This window comes from Rhagoletis zephyria, unplaced genomic scaffold, assembly GCF_001687245.7.
Source record: "Rhagoletis zephyria isolate East Lansing unplaced genomic scaffold, Rhagoletis_zephyria_1.1 Rzeph_scaffold_03519, whole genome shotgun sequence".
Taxonomy (NCBI): Eukaryota; Metazoa; Arthropoda; class Insecta; order Diptera; family Tephritidae; genus Rhagoletis; species Rhagoletis zephyria.
Window position 1 is genome coordinate 39,993 of NW_016160602.1, and position 22,072 is coordinate 62,064.

Below are 22,072 nucleotides of genomic sequence, written 5' to 3' on the forward strand. Positions count from 1 at the left end.
CCCCGCAAACCTACTCGAGCAGGCACTTAACCCACTGCAATGATAGTTGATGGCTAAAATCAATCGGCGTTGGCAAATAAATTCGCTGCAAAAGTTGGCTATTGAAAGTTCGCTTTGGATTTGATAAATTTATCTAGCAAATTGCAAACTTATCGCTGCCAACAGCAGCAGCAGGATTGTAGTATGTGCAAGTGTGTGTGTGTGTGTGCGCGCCCTCTGAAAGCTAAGCTGGTAAACCCGTTTATCCAGCAACTATCAATTGGTCAGCGTACACTTGAGTGCGCACTTAAAAGTTTAAGCCAACCAACTGCCGTGCCACTTGCCCGCTTGCAGCTCGAATAAAGACAAAAGCAGCTACATAACTGTCAGATGTATTGAAGCGTTCGAAAAGCCAACTATCAAATTGGATCTCAGCAGAACAATGCGGGCGTTTCTCTCGAGCGACCAAGAAGCTTTCCATTTAATCTCTAACTTGATTCAAATCAAAGTAGTCACTTAAAAAACACAGAAGCACATTGAAGATTCAAGCAATCCAAGCGCTTTAAAGTTGATTTTTCGTAGCCAAAGCGCTACATTATTAGTTAGAGCACAATCTGAGCACAGGCACTCCCTTCAACTGCCGGCACACACCCTCCACTTCTTGTCCATTGCACACCACCTGTCCGGCATGTGCCCGCTCGTTTGTTAGTAATTTCAATTTATTGCCACTCTGCCATTTGGGGGCCACACATCTTTATAAATATTAAAGTCAAGCAAAAAGGATACAATTTTCTGCAGCTCCTTCGTACTCATCAGCTGCCATCAACACTCGTTTTCATTATCGTTGCCGACGTTCGACAATGTCACAACTCACAATGGTCCTTTGTCAATGCAAAACTCGTCTGATAAGTGTCATTATTGCATATTTTAATATTTTCTCCATAATATTTCGTGTACCACCCACCATATGTGTATGTGCACCACTACAAGGACCTCTCATCATCCTGCTGCATGTATACATATGTACATCGTTGGCAAGGACACTTGCCTGTGCTCTTTTCATTATCGTAATAACAAGACTAGTGTCCTTTCCGGTGATCGGTGTGCCTCCTGTGCCCCTATGCCACTGATGATGCTAGTGGTCCGACAAGCGCAATGCTCAAAGGGGTTGGCTGAACTATTTTCAGTGCATAGAAATCTTGCATGCAAAACTAAAAATGTATGTATATATGAATGTACACGTGTGTCTATAAAAGTGTTAGTAGCGGTAGCAAGTAAGGTAGTAAGTAGCTGCTAAGCAAACATAGCTAGTAGTAATAAAGTAGCTGTTAGTAGTAAAGTGATTTGACTTGCCATTCGACTAACCTATCCTTTGCCTTGTCATGTTGCGGTATATGCTGTGGCGGTGGCATGGAGTAACACGACGCTGGACTGGGTGAGTAGCCGCCTGACACTGGTGTCGGATATCCGCCGGGACCGACAGCAGTCGCATAAGGATTGCTGCATTGATATGCGGCTGGACCGTAGCCATGATAGCCGGCTGGGGGATAATCAGACTGTACAACCATGCCATAGCCGGGATGAGGTGAATAGCCTAGTTGTTGAGGGGAAGATGGTGAGAAGAGAATTCAAAGAAATATGTTAAAGATAAAACAAGAACTTTACAGTTTTTAATCGATCGATTTGAGCAGAAAAATTTGCGCTTCATAAAAAACCTAAAAAAAAACGCTCCCAGCCACTTACCACTTGGATCGCGATAGCTATCGATGTAGTGTGAGCCACCACTGTCCGGCGTAGACTCACGACTGTACGGTCGCGGTCCGCCGATATGTCCGACGAGCCCAAAACCGAGTGGTCTTGGTGGACCGCTGAAATCGACGGGCTCCATTTGTGGTGAACGTGGCGCGCCGTTGGCACCTGTGGGTGGTAGACCTGGTCCAAAGCCTTGTGGGTGTCCAACGACTAGACCGTCGGGGTGTGCACCATACTGAGGACTTGTGATAATACTGAAACAAGAAGAAAAAGAAAAAGGTGGTTAGTTAATAAGTCATTTGCTTGAACTTTGGTTTGTCATATTTTAAGGAATGTGGCTTAAGATGCGGGATGTGTTGGAATATTCTCGGGACTAAAGGGGATCTAATAAACTTCAGTGTGCAAAGTAAGTAAACTCTAGACTTCCTAAAGCGCAAACTTAAGTAATTACAGTGATCTCCAGCCAGTGTGGTACCGCAGAGGCTCTAACCTAAAAATATATTACGATGCACCACTGGATTGATGACGCTATATAGATTGGATCTATGGAAAGGTCACTCTGGTATCCTGAACTTTGTTACTGACAAATAAGAGTCGAATCAGCATACTTCTTTTCCCTGCGACCCTAGTTCAACCGTCTACCACACTAAAAATCAAATTCGAAATATGTTCCCCAACCAAATTTTGTCATTTGACAGCTAAAAGTAACATTTGATGTTCATATCTCCAGAAATTTTCTATTTCTCAAAATTACCTGTGTGACAGACGTGTGACGCTCAGGTCCAACGTTTGTCCTTGCGGACTTGGCACTTGTGGACTGGCTATGTTCGGACTCGCTCCTGGCTGTGGACTACCCGCGCCCATACGCTGACTGTATTGGTTATGCGATGCTGGCGAGTTGAAACCATGCGGACTGGACGAGGTTACCGACGCGGAGGCTGACAAGTCTACGACCGGTGCACCAGGCGGTGATGGTGAACCACTCTGCTTCGGTTGTTGCTGCTGCTGCTGTTGTTGTTGTTGTTGCTGCTGATGCTGCTGCTGTTGTTGTTGCTGATTTTGATAAGCCGCCGCAGCTGCTGCAGCTTGTGCTGCCGCCATTTTCACCGACAAATTAATAGCTGAAAAACCCGGTGGCAATGGACCCATACTCGGATCGTAGTGATACATGGGACGTGGATATATTGGTCCACCATTGGCGAGCTCATCATGCTCCGCCTTGGCCATTAACATTTGTTGCTCCTGCAAGTATTTCTGTTGCTGCACTTGCAAGTCGTCCGCTGTCTGTGGCAGATAGTGGTACATATTGGATGGTGGCCCCTGACGTTGACCATTGCAGATGGGGTCGTAACGTTCGAAGGCTGTAGGCATGCCGGAAACACTGGATACGCTCGTGGCATCAGCGTAAGCGGCAGCGGCGGCTGCAGACGATAGTGATGTGGGTGGATTCGTGTCGTAGGGGCGCGCATTGGGCGATAGTGTATTGGTGGGTGCGCCATTGGCGGTGAGCATCTCCTGTCCGTAGGCGGAGGTGGGTGGTTTGCCGCCACCTAAACTGCCGTCGCCACCATTCACCATGTGTTGTGTATAGCGCATATGCTCGTAGTGCTGTTGGTGTTGTTGTTGTTGTTGGTGTTGCGTATCGTCGTGATGACCGTCGGTGCGATATGCATCGGCACCATTTACGGAAGTGCCATTGCCGGCGGACATCATTAGCGATGATGAGTCTTCGATGAATGGACCACGTTGCTGATGCAGCGTATGTTGTTGCTGTTGATGGTGGGGATTATGTGGGCTTTGTTGTTGTGCATGTTGTTGTTGTTGTTGTTGTTGCTGCTGCTGCTGTTGATGTTGCTGCTGATGTGGATCGGCCATTGTATGTGGTGGTTGCGGTGGTGGTGGCTGCTGTTGCTGTTGCATGCTCACGTAGCCGGACGCTTGAAGTGTTCCGGTCGCACTTCGGACGCCACTCAAGTGCGGTGCGTGCAAATTGTCCGAACTGGTGGTGGACACTGAGCCAGAATTATGCGGCGCACCGTTGGAAGAACGGTCTGTTGAGCCAATGCCGCCGCTACCAGCGCCACCACCGCCATTGCCACCGTTACCGACGCTGGTGTCCGCACTGTTCATGTACGGGTGCATGGGACTTTTATTGTATTCGGACTTGACGCTAGCGACCGGACTGAATTCCGTTTTGATAATTGGCATTGCGTTGCTCGCCGTACTTGAGTTTGCCGTCGAGTTCGAATTTGCGTTGAGACTGAGTGCGTTGTTGCTGCCGGATGTCGTGCTGTTGTTGCTGCTACCGGTCGTGTCGTGACTGTTGTTATTATTTATGCAGCTGATGTTGTTGTTATTCAAGTATTGATTCGTGGTGATTTTCAACTTTTCCAAATGATGCAACTCCTTCGGCTCGGACTTGAATGAGTCTACAACAGCTGTGAGTGAGAGATAAACAGTGTGAGAGCGTGCGGGTTTGCTTGTGGGATATGGAATTTGTAAACAAACTTCTTTAATAGAAAAATGAGAGTTACAAAACAATTGTACGATAAACTTTAACAAAAGCAACTTCGAAGCATCGTTTAGAAGGGTAGAGATTATTGTAACGTGTTTTAAAATTATAAAAAAAATAGACGAATGCCTCTGAATCGGCAACAAACCTTCGTCCTCCGCATCAACTGCCAGCTGCAGGGGTTTTAATATGCTTATTGTTTTTGGCTCTCTTCTCTGAATAGGTTCACAAAAGTTATTAGCTATGGTCGTTCGTGAATGCGGTGCGCTTTTCTTGCTTGTCGCCGTTTGTTTCTCTATGCTGGCCGCTTTCTTGACGGCGGCGCGTTTTACAGCCTTCGGACAACCGGACAGACTGCGATGTACACTACGATGTGCTTGTACATGGCCGCGTCCATTGCAGCCTGGCGTGGGACATTTGAGAATCTGCTCATGCAAGGCCAACACTACGATTTTGGTGGTGGAAATGTAGCACCCATTTAGGTGGCATTGGTAAGGAAAAATAATTTTTATTAAATCAATGAATTCGTTGTTTTGGAAATATTTTGTTTAGACGAGCAACAACATCGTTTTACTACGACCACGTTTACGATCAGGCATTCCAAATATGCAGTTCAGAGACAGAGTGAGTTAGAGAGAAAGAGAGAGAGACATTAGTTTGCCGACGAGCAATAGAGCAAATAGTTGGCTAATGGATAGTTGGTTAGTAGAGTAATGAAGGCGTTCAACATAGAGTTGCAAATAGTGTCAAGGAGAGAAATAGAATAACTAGCGTTTAGCCATAGATGGCAGTATCATCTGAGCTTTTCCCCGAATACAAAAAGCTGAATCACCCTATAGCACTTTAGATTTGTAAATAAAAATGGTTTAGCTTTTTAAAGCGGTCACTGCATAATCTTACATTTTTATTTGCATTTAAATTAACTCGAAATGTGTACTCATAATCTCTACCCCATTTATTTAGAAAGAAATTGAGACTAAAACAAAAATTTGAAATAAAATTTTAAATAAATAAAAAATAAAGGAACCCATAAAGCAGGATATACTTAATTACTGCACTAGGAAGTGAATGAATAAAACATATACGTATACAGAGATGCATAGAGTTCATCGAGTGTTTTCATGCAACATTAAACAACTAAAATACATTCATGCTTTATACATTTTAATTATCCCAATTCTGATTGTAGGTACCCGTTTTTTTTCGACAGCTGTCAGTTCAATGATGTCGCGAAAGGCGAGAACGACACTTTTTGACATATTTTTAATACATAGCTACAAATTTCAAAAGGCATATGGAAATACAATGGGTTATTCCATTGCCTTGGTAATAATGGCAATGAGAATGTCAATTTACGTCGAACGACTATCGTACCTACAATCAGTAGGGGTGTGAATAGCTACTACACTTTTATTTTGGTTCAACTTACATTCCGAGGTGACTTTATCACGTTTTGGACAGCCAGATAAGCTGAGAAAAGTACAAATCGTCAAGTATATACAAATTGTTTAAGGAATTGCAACAAATTACAAAAGTACGACGTTCTTTTGAATAGAGAACGTATTAAAAATTTTCTAAAGAGTTCACACTTCATAAATTGCTGTATGTATACCTACATATTGTTACCTTAATATAGAAATGCCCTAACTCGTTTTCAACCAGATCTTATAGAATGTGAAAACTAATGCTACAGCGTTAGATAAAATATTATGTTTAATACAAATTAGAACTCCAACGAAACTCGCAAGTGTAGTACTTTGCTTTTCGCTGAATTTTCAAGCTATGTTTGATGGAACAAAAATGTGAGATAAGGCTTTTCTATTTTTAATAAGGTAACGATATGTATGTTTGTAGTAATAGTATTGCATTTCCAAAACCATTATCATGATGGATTGTCAATCACGAAAAAGCAAAAAAACCCTGCAGACCAACAACTGTATTTATCTCATTAAAGATGCGGCGACGAGTGGTGGACATTAACATCAATATCTCTTTGGAAGATCTAAAAGAAATATTTAAATCGAATATTTAATCGTTGAGTTTTTCATCGCCTTATGTTATACCAAAGCGTTATACCGAAACGCCATGCGCCAACGATAGTAAAAGGCGTGTGTTTAAAAATTACCGTTTCGTTGTTCTTTTACAGCCAATTTCATTTAACAACACAACAATAGTAAAAATAACCTAATCCCCTGTGAAGGTTGCTTGAGTGTAGCCTAATGTAGATTTAGATATATGAGCAAATCTAACGACTTGTTACCTTTTTCGACCAAATCCTGTTTTTGGTAGAAAATGGTGGCACACTTATCTTAGAAAATGCATTATCTTCAGTTTTGCATCAAGACCAAAATTCGATTGCGAAATTATATTTAAAAGAAAACTTAAAAAAGATATACTAAAGAAAGTCATAATAACAAGTCGTGCTCATATACCCGTACCTAGTTGTGCATGTAACGTATACGCTCCATACTACCATACACTGTATGCTAACACGTTTGCTCGCACGCCTTAACTTACCAGTCATTTTATTTAAAAGTAATTAAATATTGGCCTGGAATAATTCTCTACAGTATTATTCACGAATGTATATATGTACATATTAATTTTTTCATGTACATATATAACAATTTCAGAATGAATTTCGAGTATAAAAATTGTTAGGTTGGAATTTTTGTTTCGCAAATCATCGTCATTGTATAAGCAATGCAATTTTTTCTTTAATTTGGTGGCACACTAGTTTTATACCTCTAGATTGGTTCGTTTTGGCAAGAAGAATATTTTAAGAGTTTCATTTTGACATTTTGAGTTATCCTAAAAATTTAAATAAAAAAAATCGTAAAATTTCATTTGATTTAATTTGGTGGCACACTCTGGAAACTTCACAGATATGCTATATTTGAGGCCATCTTTGATTGCCTCTAATATGAATATTCCATTTGAAAACTTCCCAAAGTTATTAAAAAACTAGTTATGATTTTTTCCAGTGACAATTAGTAATTTAGGTACTTCTTCGCCTAAATAAACGTTTTAAGGCTAAAATTGTTTCAACATTTGATTTAGTTTTTATTGCACTTTTAACTGGAACCAGGAATGCCTAAGCAATATTAACAAAAGCAACGAAAATATGCTGATGCTGTACTTCTGAATTTGTCTTGCTTCAAAAGCAATATTCATGCTTTTGCTTAGGCTTCGAAAAAAAAACGAACAGCCACAGCAGCAGCACGAGAAGAGCTGCAAAGCAAACGAATGTTTGCTTTCCGGCACTAATGCGATGCTTATCAGCAAAGGCTTTTTGCTGATGCTTGCTTATTGAAAAGTACGAAAGAAGAAGCAGAAAAAATTGATCGGCTTTCGCAGTTCATCAGTTGCTTCTGCTGCCATATTTGAAAACGAAAACGCATAACCACAGCAGCAACACGAAAAATGATTGATTGATTTCGAAGATGAGACAATGGCGAAAGAGTCCGTTACTTTTCCCATACCTATATCCTAGACTGATCTCTGAACGAGTTACATTAAGAAGCCTCGTAAAACGAAAACAAACCCCAGTTTTGGCGCCCTTCTTTCACTGGAAAAACTCTCACGTCAGACCTGAAATAACCTGGAAGAAAAAGCCAATGTAATCTACTATACATGCGAGAAGATTTTCAGTAGAAACGGCGAAGTATCTTATAATACAAAGATTAGCCTACGGTGGTGCGCTGGTTGGTGAAAAGCCGTGGTTAAGAAATACGCCGCAAAAATATTACGAAGAGCTTACTGAGCAGATTTTTACAGTGCTACGGGATCAATTAAGTTGTCTATTTACTAGGACAGCAAACTCTGGAATTAAACTCAAAGAGTCAGCGTGATCGAGGTTGGAGCCATGCGCGCTTAGAGATATTCTTTACAAGCCTTTAGAATCAGGCACAATCAGACTGAAGTTTCCTCCTATCCAAGCTGACGGGTACAAAGGGACTTTGGTGTGGCTGTGAAAGTATTCTTTGAGACACAATTAAACGACGATATTTGGAAGGACTTGTTAAAAAAAAAATTCAGCAAATTTGCTGCCAAAAACTGGTATTCGTAGAGGCTTTCAAAAGTGAGTTTAAATTATGAAGTCCTCAGAGGAAATAAATAATGAGTAGATGCCTCACCGGGCCAATTGAAACCAAACGTGAATTTCATGAGTCGTGAGCCAAGAAAAAAGGAGAAGAATACTTAATCAGTACGGTCAGATAGGGAACACATTGAAAAGTTATAGGGAAAATAAATATGTATTTTTGGTCTTTTGCGAAAGTTTTGAAATATCTCATGCGTGGTATTGCATTCCTGTGGTTGCACACTTAGCGACGAATAGTTTTAAAGTGTTAAGTTAGCCCGAGTCATGCTCTTTTGAAGCTTAAGCTATATAATGTTACGAAAGATATTTATAAAGAAAGAGTCGATGTCGCAACAATTTGTATTTATTTTATTTATTTGTAGTTTTAGTTTTTCAAATATACCACTAGTAACATCATAGCATTTATTTTCGTGTGAACTCTATTAAAATAATATTTAGTTGATTTTTCTTAAGTTTTATACCTGCGATGATGTGAGTAAAGCCCTGTGATATGTCCTTGGCCGTTACAGCTTGGCGTGGGACACTTGGTGCCATCTGTAACGAATGGGTGAGGAAATATGTAAAGACTAAAAACAGAAAAACGACGCACAATGTCATATAGTACAGATAATATTTAAAAGAAGATTATCTAAATATTGAATAGGAATGCAATTAAAGAAAAATTTTAATTCCGAAAAATATATACATATGTAAGTATATGTGCAAATCGGCGGCTAAAATAAACTGAAAAGTGAAGTTATTAAAATGCTTCATCACGAAGTCAAATAATTTAAAATGTTTCTAGAAACTGCCAGTCTTCTAAAAATTTCACGACCCTTCAAAATAAGTGAAAGAATGTTTAAGTTTTTGATAAGTATATCAGAATATGTAATGCTTTGCCATTTACTTCTATGTGAGTTTTAAATATTCTCCGACACACACAACTAACAGCCGGTTTCTTTGGAGGTTCACAAATAATTTTTACTTTTTAATTAATTAAATGAAAGCAAATAGCAGACTTGACAAGCGTATCTTTTCGTATATTCACCCATATACACTTACATACTTACAAATGCATGTGTGTTTTTGAACGCATACATGCATACATTTTGAAAAACACTCAGCTTCTGTAATGAGTACTACGTATACTTCGAGTACTTTTTGGAATTTTTCCTAAATAATAAATTAAAATTTGATGGAAAACAGCTTTGCATTATTTACCGCACACGGGTAGTAGAAAGATGCCAAACACACAAACATACATAGCAGGTACATACATATACTTTACACACATCCAAATAACAACATTTTATTCAGCAGCAAATAAATTAATCGGTGGGGGGTAGAGTGGTAGCATACAAAAAACCTGTCTCAGACGTGCACACATTTGCTAATGTAGAACGCTTGTATGCACCATAGTGTGTGTGTGTGTACGGGAGAGAAAAAGGGGTGACATTTTTAAGCTAAATGAGTTGGGGTTAAGAGAGGTTATGGAAAATGTTTAGAAAATATTTTTGTCTATTACGTGCGAGGTTAAAGAACAGGGAAGAATATTGAGAAGCAAAAATATGTACGCATGTATGTATGTATGCAAAAGCATACGTGGATTCAGCATAGACAACGCGAACTTGCAGTGAAGTTAGTGTGAAGCTGTGTACTATCTACCTGAGACATGCAAATGCTTAACGTCTACTAATTAGAATTTAATGAAAATAAGCAAAAATGACAGATGAAGCGGCTAGGGTGGCAATGGATTCGAAAGGTAGCTACAGTAGTCCTTGGCAAAGCAACGTAAAACTATTGGCTGCTGGTAAGTTGATTGAAATTAGCAAATAGTTTCTGTGGAAGCTTAAATTTTTTGCAACTTTTTAAAATATTAAATTAAAATGTACATTTTATCTTATCTATGTAAGTATGTATGTAGATTCCCTGCATACCAAAGTACCCGAAATCTTAACGACATCTTTAGGAGTATCTCATTTCTGTAACGATTTTTTACGAATATTTAAAGAAAATTGTATAAAGTGGTTGACACGAAGTCGTAAAGAAATTTCTGTACGAAAAATAAAGAAAATTCTGAAAAAATCTGCAAGAAATTTTTCACATAGCACCATTACTTTCATTGCTTTACCGATTTTCTTTAGAAATTTCGTAAAAGAATCGAAGTGTGCACAGTTTATTTTATTTTAGAAAATTGGGCAAAAAATCGGATGGGATCTTTACGAATTATTTAAAATTTCTGTATAATTCAGAATGCTTTGACAAAATGGTTTGCAGGGTTCTTTCCGAAATCAATGTACATGTGACAGTTCACGTGACATATGTATGTTCGACTGAAGTTATACACAGACTATACATTTTTGGCCATTTATTCAAAATCTGGGATTCAAAAAAAAAAACTGTAAAAAAATTTGCTTTTTAAAAACTAACTACACTGCCGGAACAAAGTATTGGCACAGAAAATTTTTCACAATATATGCAACAATTTTCATTCTAATAATTTTCGGCTTACGCAGTCTCTTCCATACAAAAAATGTTTTTCGAAAATACTTTATATGGAAAAAAATGCAAAACACCTTCAACAAAAAAATCCTCAAAAATCAATGCGAACTTGCATTTTTTTTACTAGAATTTAATGGGCTGCAAAACTGCATACTCAAAACAATTCTAAGAAATCTGATTAAAAAGTTGAAAATTTTGATGGAAATTTGCCGAATTTTCGCGAGTTTTGCACAAAGTTTAGGATTTTTATTTTTATGTTTTTTTGTTGTTGAATGAACCATATTTTTATATAAAATTGGCGGAAAATATTAGAATAAAAATTGTTGCATATATTGTGAAAAATTTGCTGTGCCAATACTTTGTTCCGGCAGTGTAAATAATGCTGAACTATTCTAAACTTCACTAGTACAGCATCATTATGCATCAAATATGGCATATAGATGGTTCCAAGCTAAACGAAAGAGTGGACAGCGGTAATTCAGGTGAATTCGCACTAAAACCTCAGTTTTCTCGTAGCGGTCCATTGTAGGGTCTTCCGAGCGGAGCTACACGCCATAATGAAGGCCGCTTGGTCGCTCTTAGCTTCCTCCCCTCCAGAACGGGCTATAGAATGTACAAGGGTTCTCAATACGCTACCGTCAAAATACTCCTTGATGTCCCTGGGCTCAGATATATTCCTGACAACTGTATAGCCAATGAGCTGGAAAAGAGGGGGACAAAAATGTCCGAAGTTAATTTTGCTCAAGAAGCGGACCTACCTTTCACCTCCTGCAAACACAGATTAAAAGCTAAACTCATCGAGCAAGCCAATGCCAAGTGGACTCTGGAAACTACCTGCTGTCATACTACTAGGCAAATCCATAGATCTCACTCTACTTGACCGCTCTTCTCTCAGATTAGTAGTCGCCGGAGGCCCTACCTTATGGGCACGCATGGAAAGAGGTAGGGATATTCAATCAGAGACTTTTGTCGCAGTTGCAGAGACGAGGAAGAGGAGGAATGCATCGAAGTCTATCTCTGCCACTGTCAAGCCCTTGCCAATACGCAGCGAACATTATCGATTTGTTGTGCTACATACATCGCATTTGGTGGTTAAATTTTGAAGGGAGGGAAAGAAACGAATCCCGACGTTAATGGTTCGTGAAAAAATTAAAAAAGCAATAGTTTTTGACTTCTATTCACCTGATTGTGGATACAGATGGCTTCCTTATCAGCGATTTGGTCTCTCCTCTATTTCCGTTCAAATGAGAACCTCACCACCTAGTTGCTATCAGAAATATTGCCTATAATTAAGCTATGCTCAAAGGTCTTCCTTTTTACGTAGCCCCGACTCTCTGACCCTTAATGAGCATAACATTGAGTACTTCTGAGGGGCAGAATTTCAGAGCCGCTGTCTGCTGGAAGTCTAAATTCGGTCATCTTATTGCTATTTGTAAACAATAATAATTAAGTAATTTACCCAGGGTTCCCTCTTTCACTAAAAGTATAAATAAAACATAGACCGCTAGTATTTTGGAGTGACCAGAAAATAAAATTCCGTGTTCGACCAAATACCTTTTTTGGGGAGTGCTTAAGAGGGCAACGTTTAAGGGCGACGTCTATTCTCCAGTGGGTGCACTGTATGTTATAGGGGTTCTGGGTCACTTACAGGTGCCTCTCTATAAAAGCTACCAGGAAGGAATTATGTATGCGTTTTGGGCCCGCCTTTTGAAACATCATAAATGCCAATGAAAAGGTCGAAAGTCACTAAAGATGGCCTTGGAAAGTGTCGTAATTCCCCCATTCGAAATCCACCACAAACAGGGCTAAAATTGGTAAGCAATCTACTTGAAAGTAGAGTAAAATTTCAAAACATAGCTCTACTCTTCTCACATATAAAAACATATCCAATATTTTTATATGACTTCAGAAATTTGAAGCACTATGTATTTCACTGCATACCAGGGCACATGGGAGTCGAAGAAAGGCTGCCGCCTCGAAGCACTCAGAAGGGAAAATATCTCACTAAGGGAACTGTATTGGCGTAACCCAATGGGCCTTCGTATAGCTAAAAGCTTACAAGGAGGGTATAATCTGAAATTATACAGGCTACTCAATGGCCTCTCTAAGAAGAAAATAAAAATCAGTACAGTCTTTTTGACGGCCCATTATAAGCTAATAGCTCATTTGTTTAATCTAGGTATCTGGTTAAGCGACCTGTGTACTGGTCGCAATGCATTATCTATAGATATATTCTAAGGAAGGTGCATAGACCTATTTGACAGCATTTACTCGGCCATATTGATCGATGATGCTCCAGTGAAATTTCGATTTGGTACGAGACAAAATTTAAGAATTTGAATTATTTCTGTCGCTGAAAAAGGTATTCGATTTCCGATGCCGCCAATTTGAAGAGATACATATTCTAGCATCATTTCTTTAGCAAACCCCGTGATTCGTGATTACTGAACAAACTTTGCTTAAAGAAATTTTAATGATTTTTCTGTTTTACGAAAGTTTTATAGAATATTTCCTGTTGCTTTCTTCATCGGTTTTTACTTGCATTTTTTTGTTTTTTCTTGGGCGCTGATCACCAGGCTTAAACTTCTTAAATTTTTTTTTGGAAATTTTTTGGGGCCGTTCAGGAGCTTTAAGGAACTTTTCGGGTTTAGAAATTTTTTCGGTACTTTTCCGAATTCTTTGTTGTTAATATTTTTTTTTTTGTTTTTCGATATCTTTCGGCATTTATTTGTGACTTTTTGGGACCTGCCAGTTCAATTTTCCAAAGCTTCTCCCTAAATAAAAATTCAGTAAGCACTCGAAAATGAATTAAAAAATAAAATTAAATATGAATTTGGTATCGAGATTTACATAAAATATGCAAAAACTATACTAATAAGTTTAAAAAAGTCGTTTGGTATGTACATATCTAGCTTGGTTATTTAGTAGGTGTTCCAAAATCATTAGTGTGGATTTGTTAAAAAGGATCTATACGTAAATTTTCTCCTGCATCTCTACCCATCTTTCGCTAATCACAATTTCGCTTAAAATGTCAATCAAATGGCAATTTTGTTTTTGAAAGTATGCATAAATTACAAAAATCAAAATAAAGTAAGCAAAAAAGCAAAGTTGCTGGCTGATCGCATGCGACACATCACTCATACGCCGCGTACAACCGAAAAATACCTTAAAAGCTGAAAGTAATAAGCATCAATCTATGGATATGCCGGAAGCTATGTATGTAGGCACGGCTACAACTAATAACTTATTACTATCACAAAAAAAGGGAATGAAATATGCAAAAAAGGGGTTGAACAAGGAAGCAGGAAAAATCGACGCGTGCATGCTGTGACAGAGAGCAAAACTATTTAAAAAGTCATTCAAGTAATGGCAACAAAAACTCTATAACACGCACACCGGCATCATAGCAAAATTCAAATGCACGCACACATGAGCAATTATTTATATTGAAAAATCTAGCTCAGCCTAGTATAGGCATACGGCTTAGTAGCAGCTAAGCATTTATCCTTGAAAGCATTAATGCCGACATAATGACAAAATAAATATGCGAAAGTGGTTTTAAGAGCGACATGCCGCACATACATACATAGATACATTCAAGCAGCCACTTTTGCACACACACTTTTTGTGAATTGCAATAACAACAAGAAAGGTGTATGTAAATAATAATAATTTCTAAAACGAGTGCGAGTTTTTGGGTGCGGGAGGGCGCTGCAGCAACAATAGTCTGTTTACATACATTTGTTGGTAAAAAGATGAAATTTCTATACTATAATGTAGAGAAATTAGTAGCTTAAGCAGTGGCTTGTAGGTAGCTAGTGGGTAGACATACATACATATATGCTTATGCCGATGTGTAGCTATTCAAAACATTAAGCGTACGTGTCTAATGTACGCTAATGACGCTATGCTATGCGGGTGATTGAAGCGAAGGGTTTTGCACAACAACTTTCTTGAGGTTTTCTAAGTCTAAGCACTACAATAAATGAGCACACAACAATGGCATTATCTACCAAACAGCCAGGGGCTTCGCCTTGTACTCAAATACGGGTATGTAGTCAAAAAACTCAATTCGTGCGTGAGTTAGTAGTACAAGAGGCTACACAAAACGGTGTCGGCTTAAATGCCAACAAAATGCGCAAATAATAACAATTCTTATGATTGTGATAACAATTTCTATTATTACAGCACTTGAGTGTGCTTTTACCGCTTCACATTTTTGTTCATATACTCGCAATTATATGCACGTAAGCATACAATTATGTAATTGTTCAAAAAATAGGTATTTTAACGCAACAAGGTGAGAAGGTTCGCGGTGATTTAAGAACAGAATTTTAGTGGCTCGATAGACAGCCAAAATATGGCAAATGACTTTTTGAAATAATATTTTGTATGCGAAGTGGATTAAGACTTTCGGGGAACCTGTTCTCAAAGGAGTGGTTAATGGGTGGAGGGAAAAATATGTTCGGCATTGGCAAGAGAGTCATTAAAATAGACTTCTAGAAGTCCTTGCTATTGATCTTTGTAAGCGGCTCGCTACAAACCCCATCAAAGCGAGATTCTTCAACTTAACACTAATTTACCGACGGCGAGACATCTAAAGGGCTCTTCCGTGAGTACTTGGAGCACACCTACTTACCAGCTCTGGATCTGTCACGATTTCAAAATAGTAATAGAGCTTCTATGCGCCAAAGGCCGATTAGCTTCGGCGGGGCTCAATACTTGGTATTTGGAAGCATAAAGCTTCAGCATTAAAAGACTCTTCAGCTTACAATGTTATCTCCAGATCGAAGGGCGAAAAACTAAATCGATCATGTTGTGTTAGGCGGGAGGCACGTTTCCACACTGGATGTTGGATTTGCATACGTACGATTCAGGGGCCTAACAACTGCGATGACTGTCTTCTTGCAGCAAAGATAAGCAAACGCTTCCTTGCAGCAAAACACCCTGGTTTAACTCGTAATATAAGTACAATAAAAACTTGACATTGGCAAGCTTCAATCGCAGCAGACAGCCAACAGGTTCCCCGCTGAGTACTTAATTGGATCTCAAGCCGATCGGGCGCTTCACATTTAGTATGTAACTTAAGAAAGCTCTATGCTACAGTCAAGCTTTTGGCCTAAACGGATTTATATATTTGGAGAAAAATTAAAACATTCACCATACCTTTGACAATTAATATTTGACCGTAATGTAATTTTTACCAAATTAAAAACAAACCTACTACTTATAACAAATTCTACTTATGATGTAACCGTTGTAAAAAATAGAATTTCTACTCTAATGAAAAATATTAATTTCAAGACAAAACAAACATTTTTCAATTACTGAAAATTTTATGAAATTTGCCGTAATTCGCTAAAAAGTGTCAATTTCGAAACCGAAATATGTATTGTTTATATTTTTCAATATACATATACTACATATTTATTTTGTATTCCACGCACGCTGAAGTCCCCAGATTTGAATACTTGCTTACATCCTGAGGACAAGAGAGTTCTACATTGTATCGCGCACGGATTTTCCCATATATGTATATGTATGTGATAAACATGGCTTAAATCTGCTTATGCATTTTGTTCATTTGAATAGTTGAAGTACTTACTAAGTGTAAGTCCATTGTGCGTTTGAAAAAGGCAATCAAATGTTCCTCAACCAATTCCAAAGGATTTAAAAGACAATGCAAAATATGAACTCTAAAACTGGGTTCCTACTTTTCTGATGAAATTTAGCCCTTATTTTTTCCCCCGGTCAATAATAATCGTTATTTTTGAATTTTCATTCTTTAAATCATACATACTATAACCGTTATTTTCAGATAAATTTTTTTTTTATGGCGGAAAACTTAAACGGATTTAAAAATGTATTCACTGTTTGAGGACTCTAAAAGGATTTTGGACTCCACGCGATGATCGAAAAAGGCGCAGTTTGGTTCAAGATGCGTTTATAAAATTATTTAATGCGCACTTTTCACGCCAAGCTCGCATAATGGAAGCGGCATTTTGTGAAAAAAAACAAAAACCAAAATTTATAAATTAACAAACCTAATACAATTTGTGAGATAAAGATTTAACAAAAAACGAAACTCGTTAATAAAAAAAACTATATTTGGCGAACAATTTTCTAAAATAGCTAAAGAGGGCGAATAATCATCTAGAAATGGACCTAAATACTACAAATTAGTTTGAAATCAATAACGGTAAAAAATTACAAAAAAATTTAACAATAATTTGTATTTGTTGGATCTGGATCAGTCATAAAAAATTAAGTTATCGAAAGTTACTAAGTTACCGAATTTGATCGAGTTATTACTGCTTATCGAACTTTATCGTGTTACCAGAGTGTAACGAGTTATCGAAATTTGTCAATAGCTTTCGAAAAATATGGAGCTATTAAAATTAACTGAGTTATCGAAATTGATAGAGGTATCCAAAGTTTATCAATTTATATCGAGATATATACATTTTTAAGTAATCGAAATTTATCGAGCCCTCGAAAAGCACAGTTATCTAAAATTTTTTGAAATTATTTTGTTGAGTTAACAGATTTTTGTGTTTTTGAAATTCGTTGAATTATCGATATGAATTTATCGAAATTTATCGAAAACCGAATGTATCGGCTCAATTCTGGGTCCTGCCAAAGACCCCCAAAGACCTTCAAAGATATGAAAAATTTTGGTCATGTTTTAGTTCCAAAGCAGGACGTGTTCAACGCAACTTTGTGCCTTATAAGTTAACCGACGTGCTTAGTTAGCCTCTCCAAGGGTCTTAAAAAGTAGAAAAAACGGTCGAATTTCGAAAGTAACTGGCACCTCGAGTATGTATTAAATCTGCTGTCGAAAAAGTAATAGACACTAAGAGGTTCTTTTCATATGTGAGGAATAGGGGGGTAATTGCTCATATTAAGTACAAGCAAACGAGAGAAAAAGCAAAAATTATTCTAATGTTAAAAGTCCCTATTAGAAAAGCATTAACATTTTACAAAAAAAAAAAGAAAAATAATTTAAACTTCAGCTACTGATGTGGAATATTTAAAATATTTTTAAAATTTCCAGTCTAAATTGATGGGAGTTCGTTATTAAGAACCTAGCAGATAAATTTTGATCTGGGAGAAGTACGAAATTTTATTCATGTTAGTCGTAGAGACTTAATCGATATATGTATAGTTGGTAAGCCACTAGGTTTCAGCGCTAAAACAAAGCTTAGATANCCTCGGTGCCGCCATCGCTTTCTAACGCCGGGAACCGCCTGCAAAAAAAAATTAATATGCATTAAAGTTCATATGTATACACAATATAAAGACTCTGTTTAGAAACGTATTTCTGAAATAAACCAATTATAGTCTCAGCACACCGTGAAACCTGCCGGAAGATAAACCTGCAACCCCAAAGCTACTCCTTAAAGTGTGCTATGTACCTAGCTAATTTCGGTGTGCCTACTGGTATGCCTAGTTTGTATGGACTGTTGATGGATTGGTGTTAAACTCAATGCAACAAGAAGTTAAGCACAAGCTTACGCCGATTCATTGCACCAAAATCATACAGAAAACCCAAAAATTTTAAACCGAATTGTTTGTAAGGGAAAATAATATAAAAACCAAACGAAAATAAAAACAAGAAATTCCATAATGTCAACATAAATATTTAGAGTTTCTGGCAATGGTCAGATGCCGCAGCACTCCGACTGGATTTTACTTACCTCCGCGATTGATGCTGCCCGGGGAGTAGGTCGGCTGTGGCACACTTGATGTTGCGGCGCTGCTGCTGTTGTTGGTGTTGTTGGTGTTGTTGCCGCCAACAGCTGTTACTGCTGTGACGGCACCCTCGCGCGCAATATCCTGCATCACCGATGCCGCGCGACTACCCACACCAGCTGGCTGCAAAATGGTGTAGTGCTTGGTATCGGCGGCCGATGTTGCGCCAACCACACCACCAACAACAGCAGCGTCATGTTGTCTACCCAGCAAGTCGCTGTGTTTGAGACCAACCGCTGCCCGCTGTTCTGCAATTTTGCCATCGCAGGCGCCAATTTGTGAAGCGATATCGAAACCATTGCTGATTGCAGCTGCTGCGGTTGTTGGCGTTGGGCGCGGTGGTAACATGGGCGCGGCGTGGCAGCTTGGATCGTGTGGAAGTGTGTGTTGTTGGTAGCTCAGATATGCAGCGGACGTATCGTTGTTGCTACTGTAGATCGGGTAGTGTGTTGGTGGCACCGCCGCTGTACCTGGCGGATATGGAATTAGGCCATTACGCTTGAAATCGGTTGGTGGCTTGAAGGCGGACGCCTGCGAGAATGAGCTGCGCTTGCGGTCGTCCAGCACCTGTTCGGGATGCTGTGAGTTGAGCCGCGCCTGATCATTTTCCTTTTGTCTGTGGAAACGTAAGAGATCTGTGTGAAAATTTGTTTCTTTGCTTATCTGCTGCGACTGGGCGCCATACTTTTGTTTCTCTTCGAAGAGATTTTGAAATGGTGGCGGGTTCTCGTCCTGATCCTGCAATCGATAGAGATTGTTGCGTGCCTCTGGTGGCCAACTGCCCGATAAGCTTTTCAGTGCTGCCTGTGTCTCGCGTATCAGCGTTTCGTCGTCCTGATCGTCAGCGGACGCTTTTGTGGCCGCGGTTGTGCTCACTGCCGTTGGGCGATCAGGCGAATGCACTGTGGGTGTTGTGGTCATGGCGACGGAGGTTTGCAGCGTGGCAACGTCGAGCGGTGATGTATTCGATTTGTTTGTATTACTGTTGTTGTTGTTGTTGTTGGTTACAGCGCGTTTCTTTTGTGGCAAAGTGGGCAATTTGTCTTCAGTTTTAGTGTTATTGTTGTTATTATTATTTGCCGATTCATCATCACGACTAGAGCGCTTTTTACGTTTCACTGCAGTTTCGTGTTCTTCGGATTTGGTGTTGTTATTGTTGTTGTTCTCAGCCAAAGCGGTATCCTTGGAGAGTGGTCGTTTGGACAAAGCCATGACGAAGTTGAATCTAAATATATGTTTGTGTTAAAATTGCATATTTTATATAATAATATGTAATGTTATTATGTTCGTTTTGAGTTGGAGGTTAAGCTTTTATAGTATTTTTTTCATGAAGAAAAATTTAAAAAGGAAATGTGAATGCAATATCCTCAAATCTTTGGTCGAATCTAAATACCGTTGATATTTTTAAATTTTTATCCTTTGAGCCTGAATCAGAAGAGCTGGCAATATGATCTTCTAAGAAAACAGAAAAACCAAAATATAGCTTCTAAATTTAAAAGATGGTATTTAAAGGACGAATTGATATTGAAAAAGTCCTGTTAATTAGTTTTATTTTATAAGCTAATCAATTTAGTAGGATTAAATTCGAGGCTGTGGTCTTGTATATATATAGGTATTTAACAGGCAAATTTTTTTCAAAACTAAATATTGCAAAATTTCAGGGAAGTTCAAGAAAAAAATTTAAATATGACATTTTCAATATTTATTCATCCTTATGCACCAAAAAAAATATTTTCTTTTTCAATTCTACAGAAATTCCTCATTTATTTGGTACTCATATTTATTGTAATTCTACATTGCACTGGAAATTTTCATCAGAACGTAAGGAAGTTACGTTAGATTTCAAGACGAAGAAAAATTCCTGTAGAAATATCCACAAGACCGATGTTCAGAACATACTTGAATTATGGAATGAATACTTTTCCATGAACTTAAATAGTAATAGCACAGAATATGCAGAGACTGCAAGTTAAGTCATATCGGCCCAATTTAAAAGAAGGGTCAACTTCCGCATGATCAGACTTTTACACACCCCGTATACGGTTTTATCGCGCTTATCTTGTGAAGGTTTAAAGCTCATCGTCACCGAACTAATTGGGCTGTATTAGTGCGGCTTTACGCCAAGTAGACTAGGTATTTTTCAAACGCCAAATTGTTGAAAAAAAATTCGCGTGAGGAGGATCGACATTCATCAACCCATTGTGCCCTCGATAGCACGAAAAGGAGCTGTCTGTACAACGCGATGTCTGAATTTGGTATCCCTGCGACAAAATACGGCTGTGTATATGACGTTGATACCATAAGCTCACTAAAAAGTGGGAAGAACACTTAAGAACCGTTCGATACTAAATTAGGTTTCGTGTGATTTCTTGAACTTGATTTTGTAGAATATAATTAGAGCCGCAGAACTGAATAGCTTAAGTACAATCGCACAATTTTTTCTGCCTTTTCCAGGTTGAATATGAAAGTAAAGCGAATGGTTCTGGAGGTGAGAAGAACATATCAAATCCCTTTCAAAAAATATACAGGCGCCTTTTTTGTGCCATGGCACCACGTCAAGGTAGGGGACTTCGTTTCATGGACGCCTTAGCCGAGAGGTAAGGCCAAGATTCGATCCGCGGTCAGAAAAATATCAAACAAAGTTTTTCCTAAAAGCAGGTCTTGAAAAGGCTTCTCAGAAAATACCATTGACCGTTAGAAAGCAGGGTAAAAAATAGGGCCCTCCATTTACGTAACAACACCAAGACACACACTGCAAATTGAGGACGGTTAATACCGCCGGCGGTTGAACTTTACAACGTCATAGACATATCCGAAGGTGGTAGCAGAGGAAGAGAAAGGCCTCATTTGCGATGGAAAGACCAAGTAGAGAAGGTCTTGGCTTCACTTGGCATTTGAAATTGGCGTCATTTCGTGTAGAAGAGAAACGACTGGCATTCGGTGGCTTGTTTTGTATCATAAAAATTGTTGTGAACCCGGTTAAAGTTCCAAGAAAAATTAAGAGTTCCATTAAGAAACGAATGTCGGATTTTAAAATTATCGTTGACAAAATTGTAGCCGGTCGTATCAAAATTATATCTAATTCATGTGTGACAATTGCATTTGCATTATTTTAGTTTTTACAAATATTAAGATCATTGAAAAACGTGCAATTATAATATGAACCAATTTTTGTGACAATTGTCACAGTTGCCTACAGGCGTCTATGAAACAGGAAAAAAGTCGCCAACAATTCTGGCTCTATGTTGATCGAGTTGATTGACACTATTCTAGAATAAGCATACCCATATGTATACATATTCACACTACGAGCAACAATTTTATTTAATAGGAGACATTTTTAATGACTACTCAGGATACAAGTTCTGACCAAATATTCTGCCGAATTGAAGGTCCGAAATTCTCACTAAAAAAAGTTTGTAAGACTTTGAACGATCCAATGTTTCTTACTAACGGGTGATTTTTTAAGAGCTTGATACCTTTTTTTTTAAAAA

General features: G+C 38.5%; 1 protein-coding gene across 1 annotated transcript in view; it reads right to left on the bottom strand.

The window, feature by feature from the left end:
- LOC108369164 (putative uncharacterized protein DDB_G0291608) overlaps positions 1 to 19,790 on the bottom strand; it is a 25,365-nt gene extending 5,575 nt beyond the window's left edge. The window contains exons 1-9 of the mRNA XM_017624172.1: positions 19,264 to 19,790; positions 18,821 to 19,194; positions 18,524 to 18,736; positions 8,811 to 8,879; positions 4,503 to 4,688; positions 4,029 to 4,175; positions 2,486 to 3,941; positions 1,723 to 1,985; positions 1,345 to 1,573 (exon numbers count right to left, since the gene is read on the bottom strand). Of these exons, the coding sequence (XP_017479661.1) occupies positions 1,345 to 1,573; positions 1,723 to 1,985; positions 2,486 to 3,941; positions 4,029 to 4,175; positions 4,503 to 4,688; positions 8,811 to 8,879; positions 18,524 to 18,736; positions 18,821 to 19,194; positions 19,264 to 19,790 (3,464 nt within the window). The remainder of the gene's footprint in view (positions 1 to 1,344; positions 1,574 to 1,722; positions 1,986 to 2,485; positions 3,942 to 4,028; positions 4,176 to 4,502; positions 4,689 to 8,810; positions 8,880 to 18,523; positions 18,737 to 18,820; positions 19,195 to 19,263) is intronic.
- Positions 19,791 to 22,072: the final 2,282 nt, after the last annotated feature.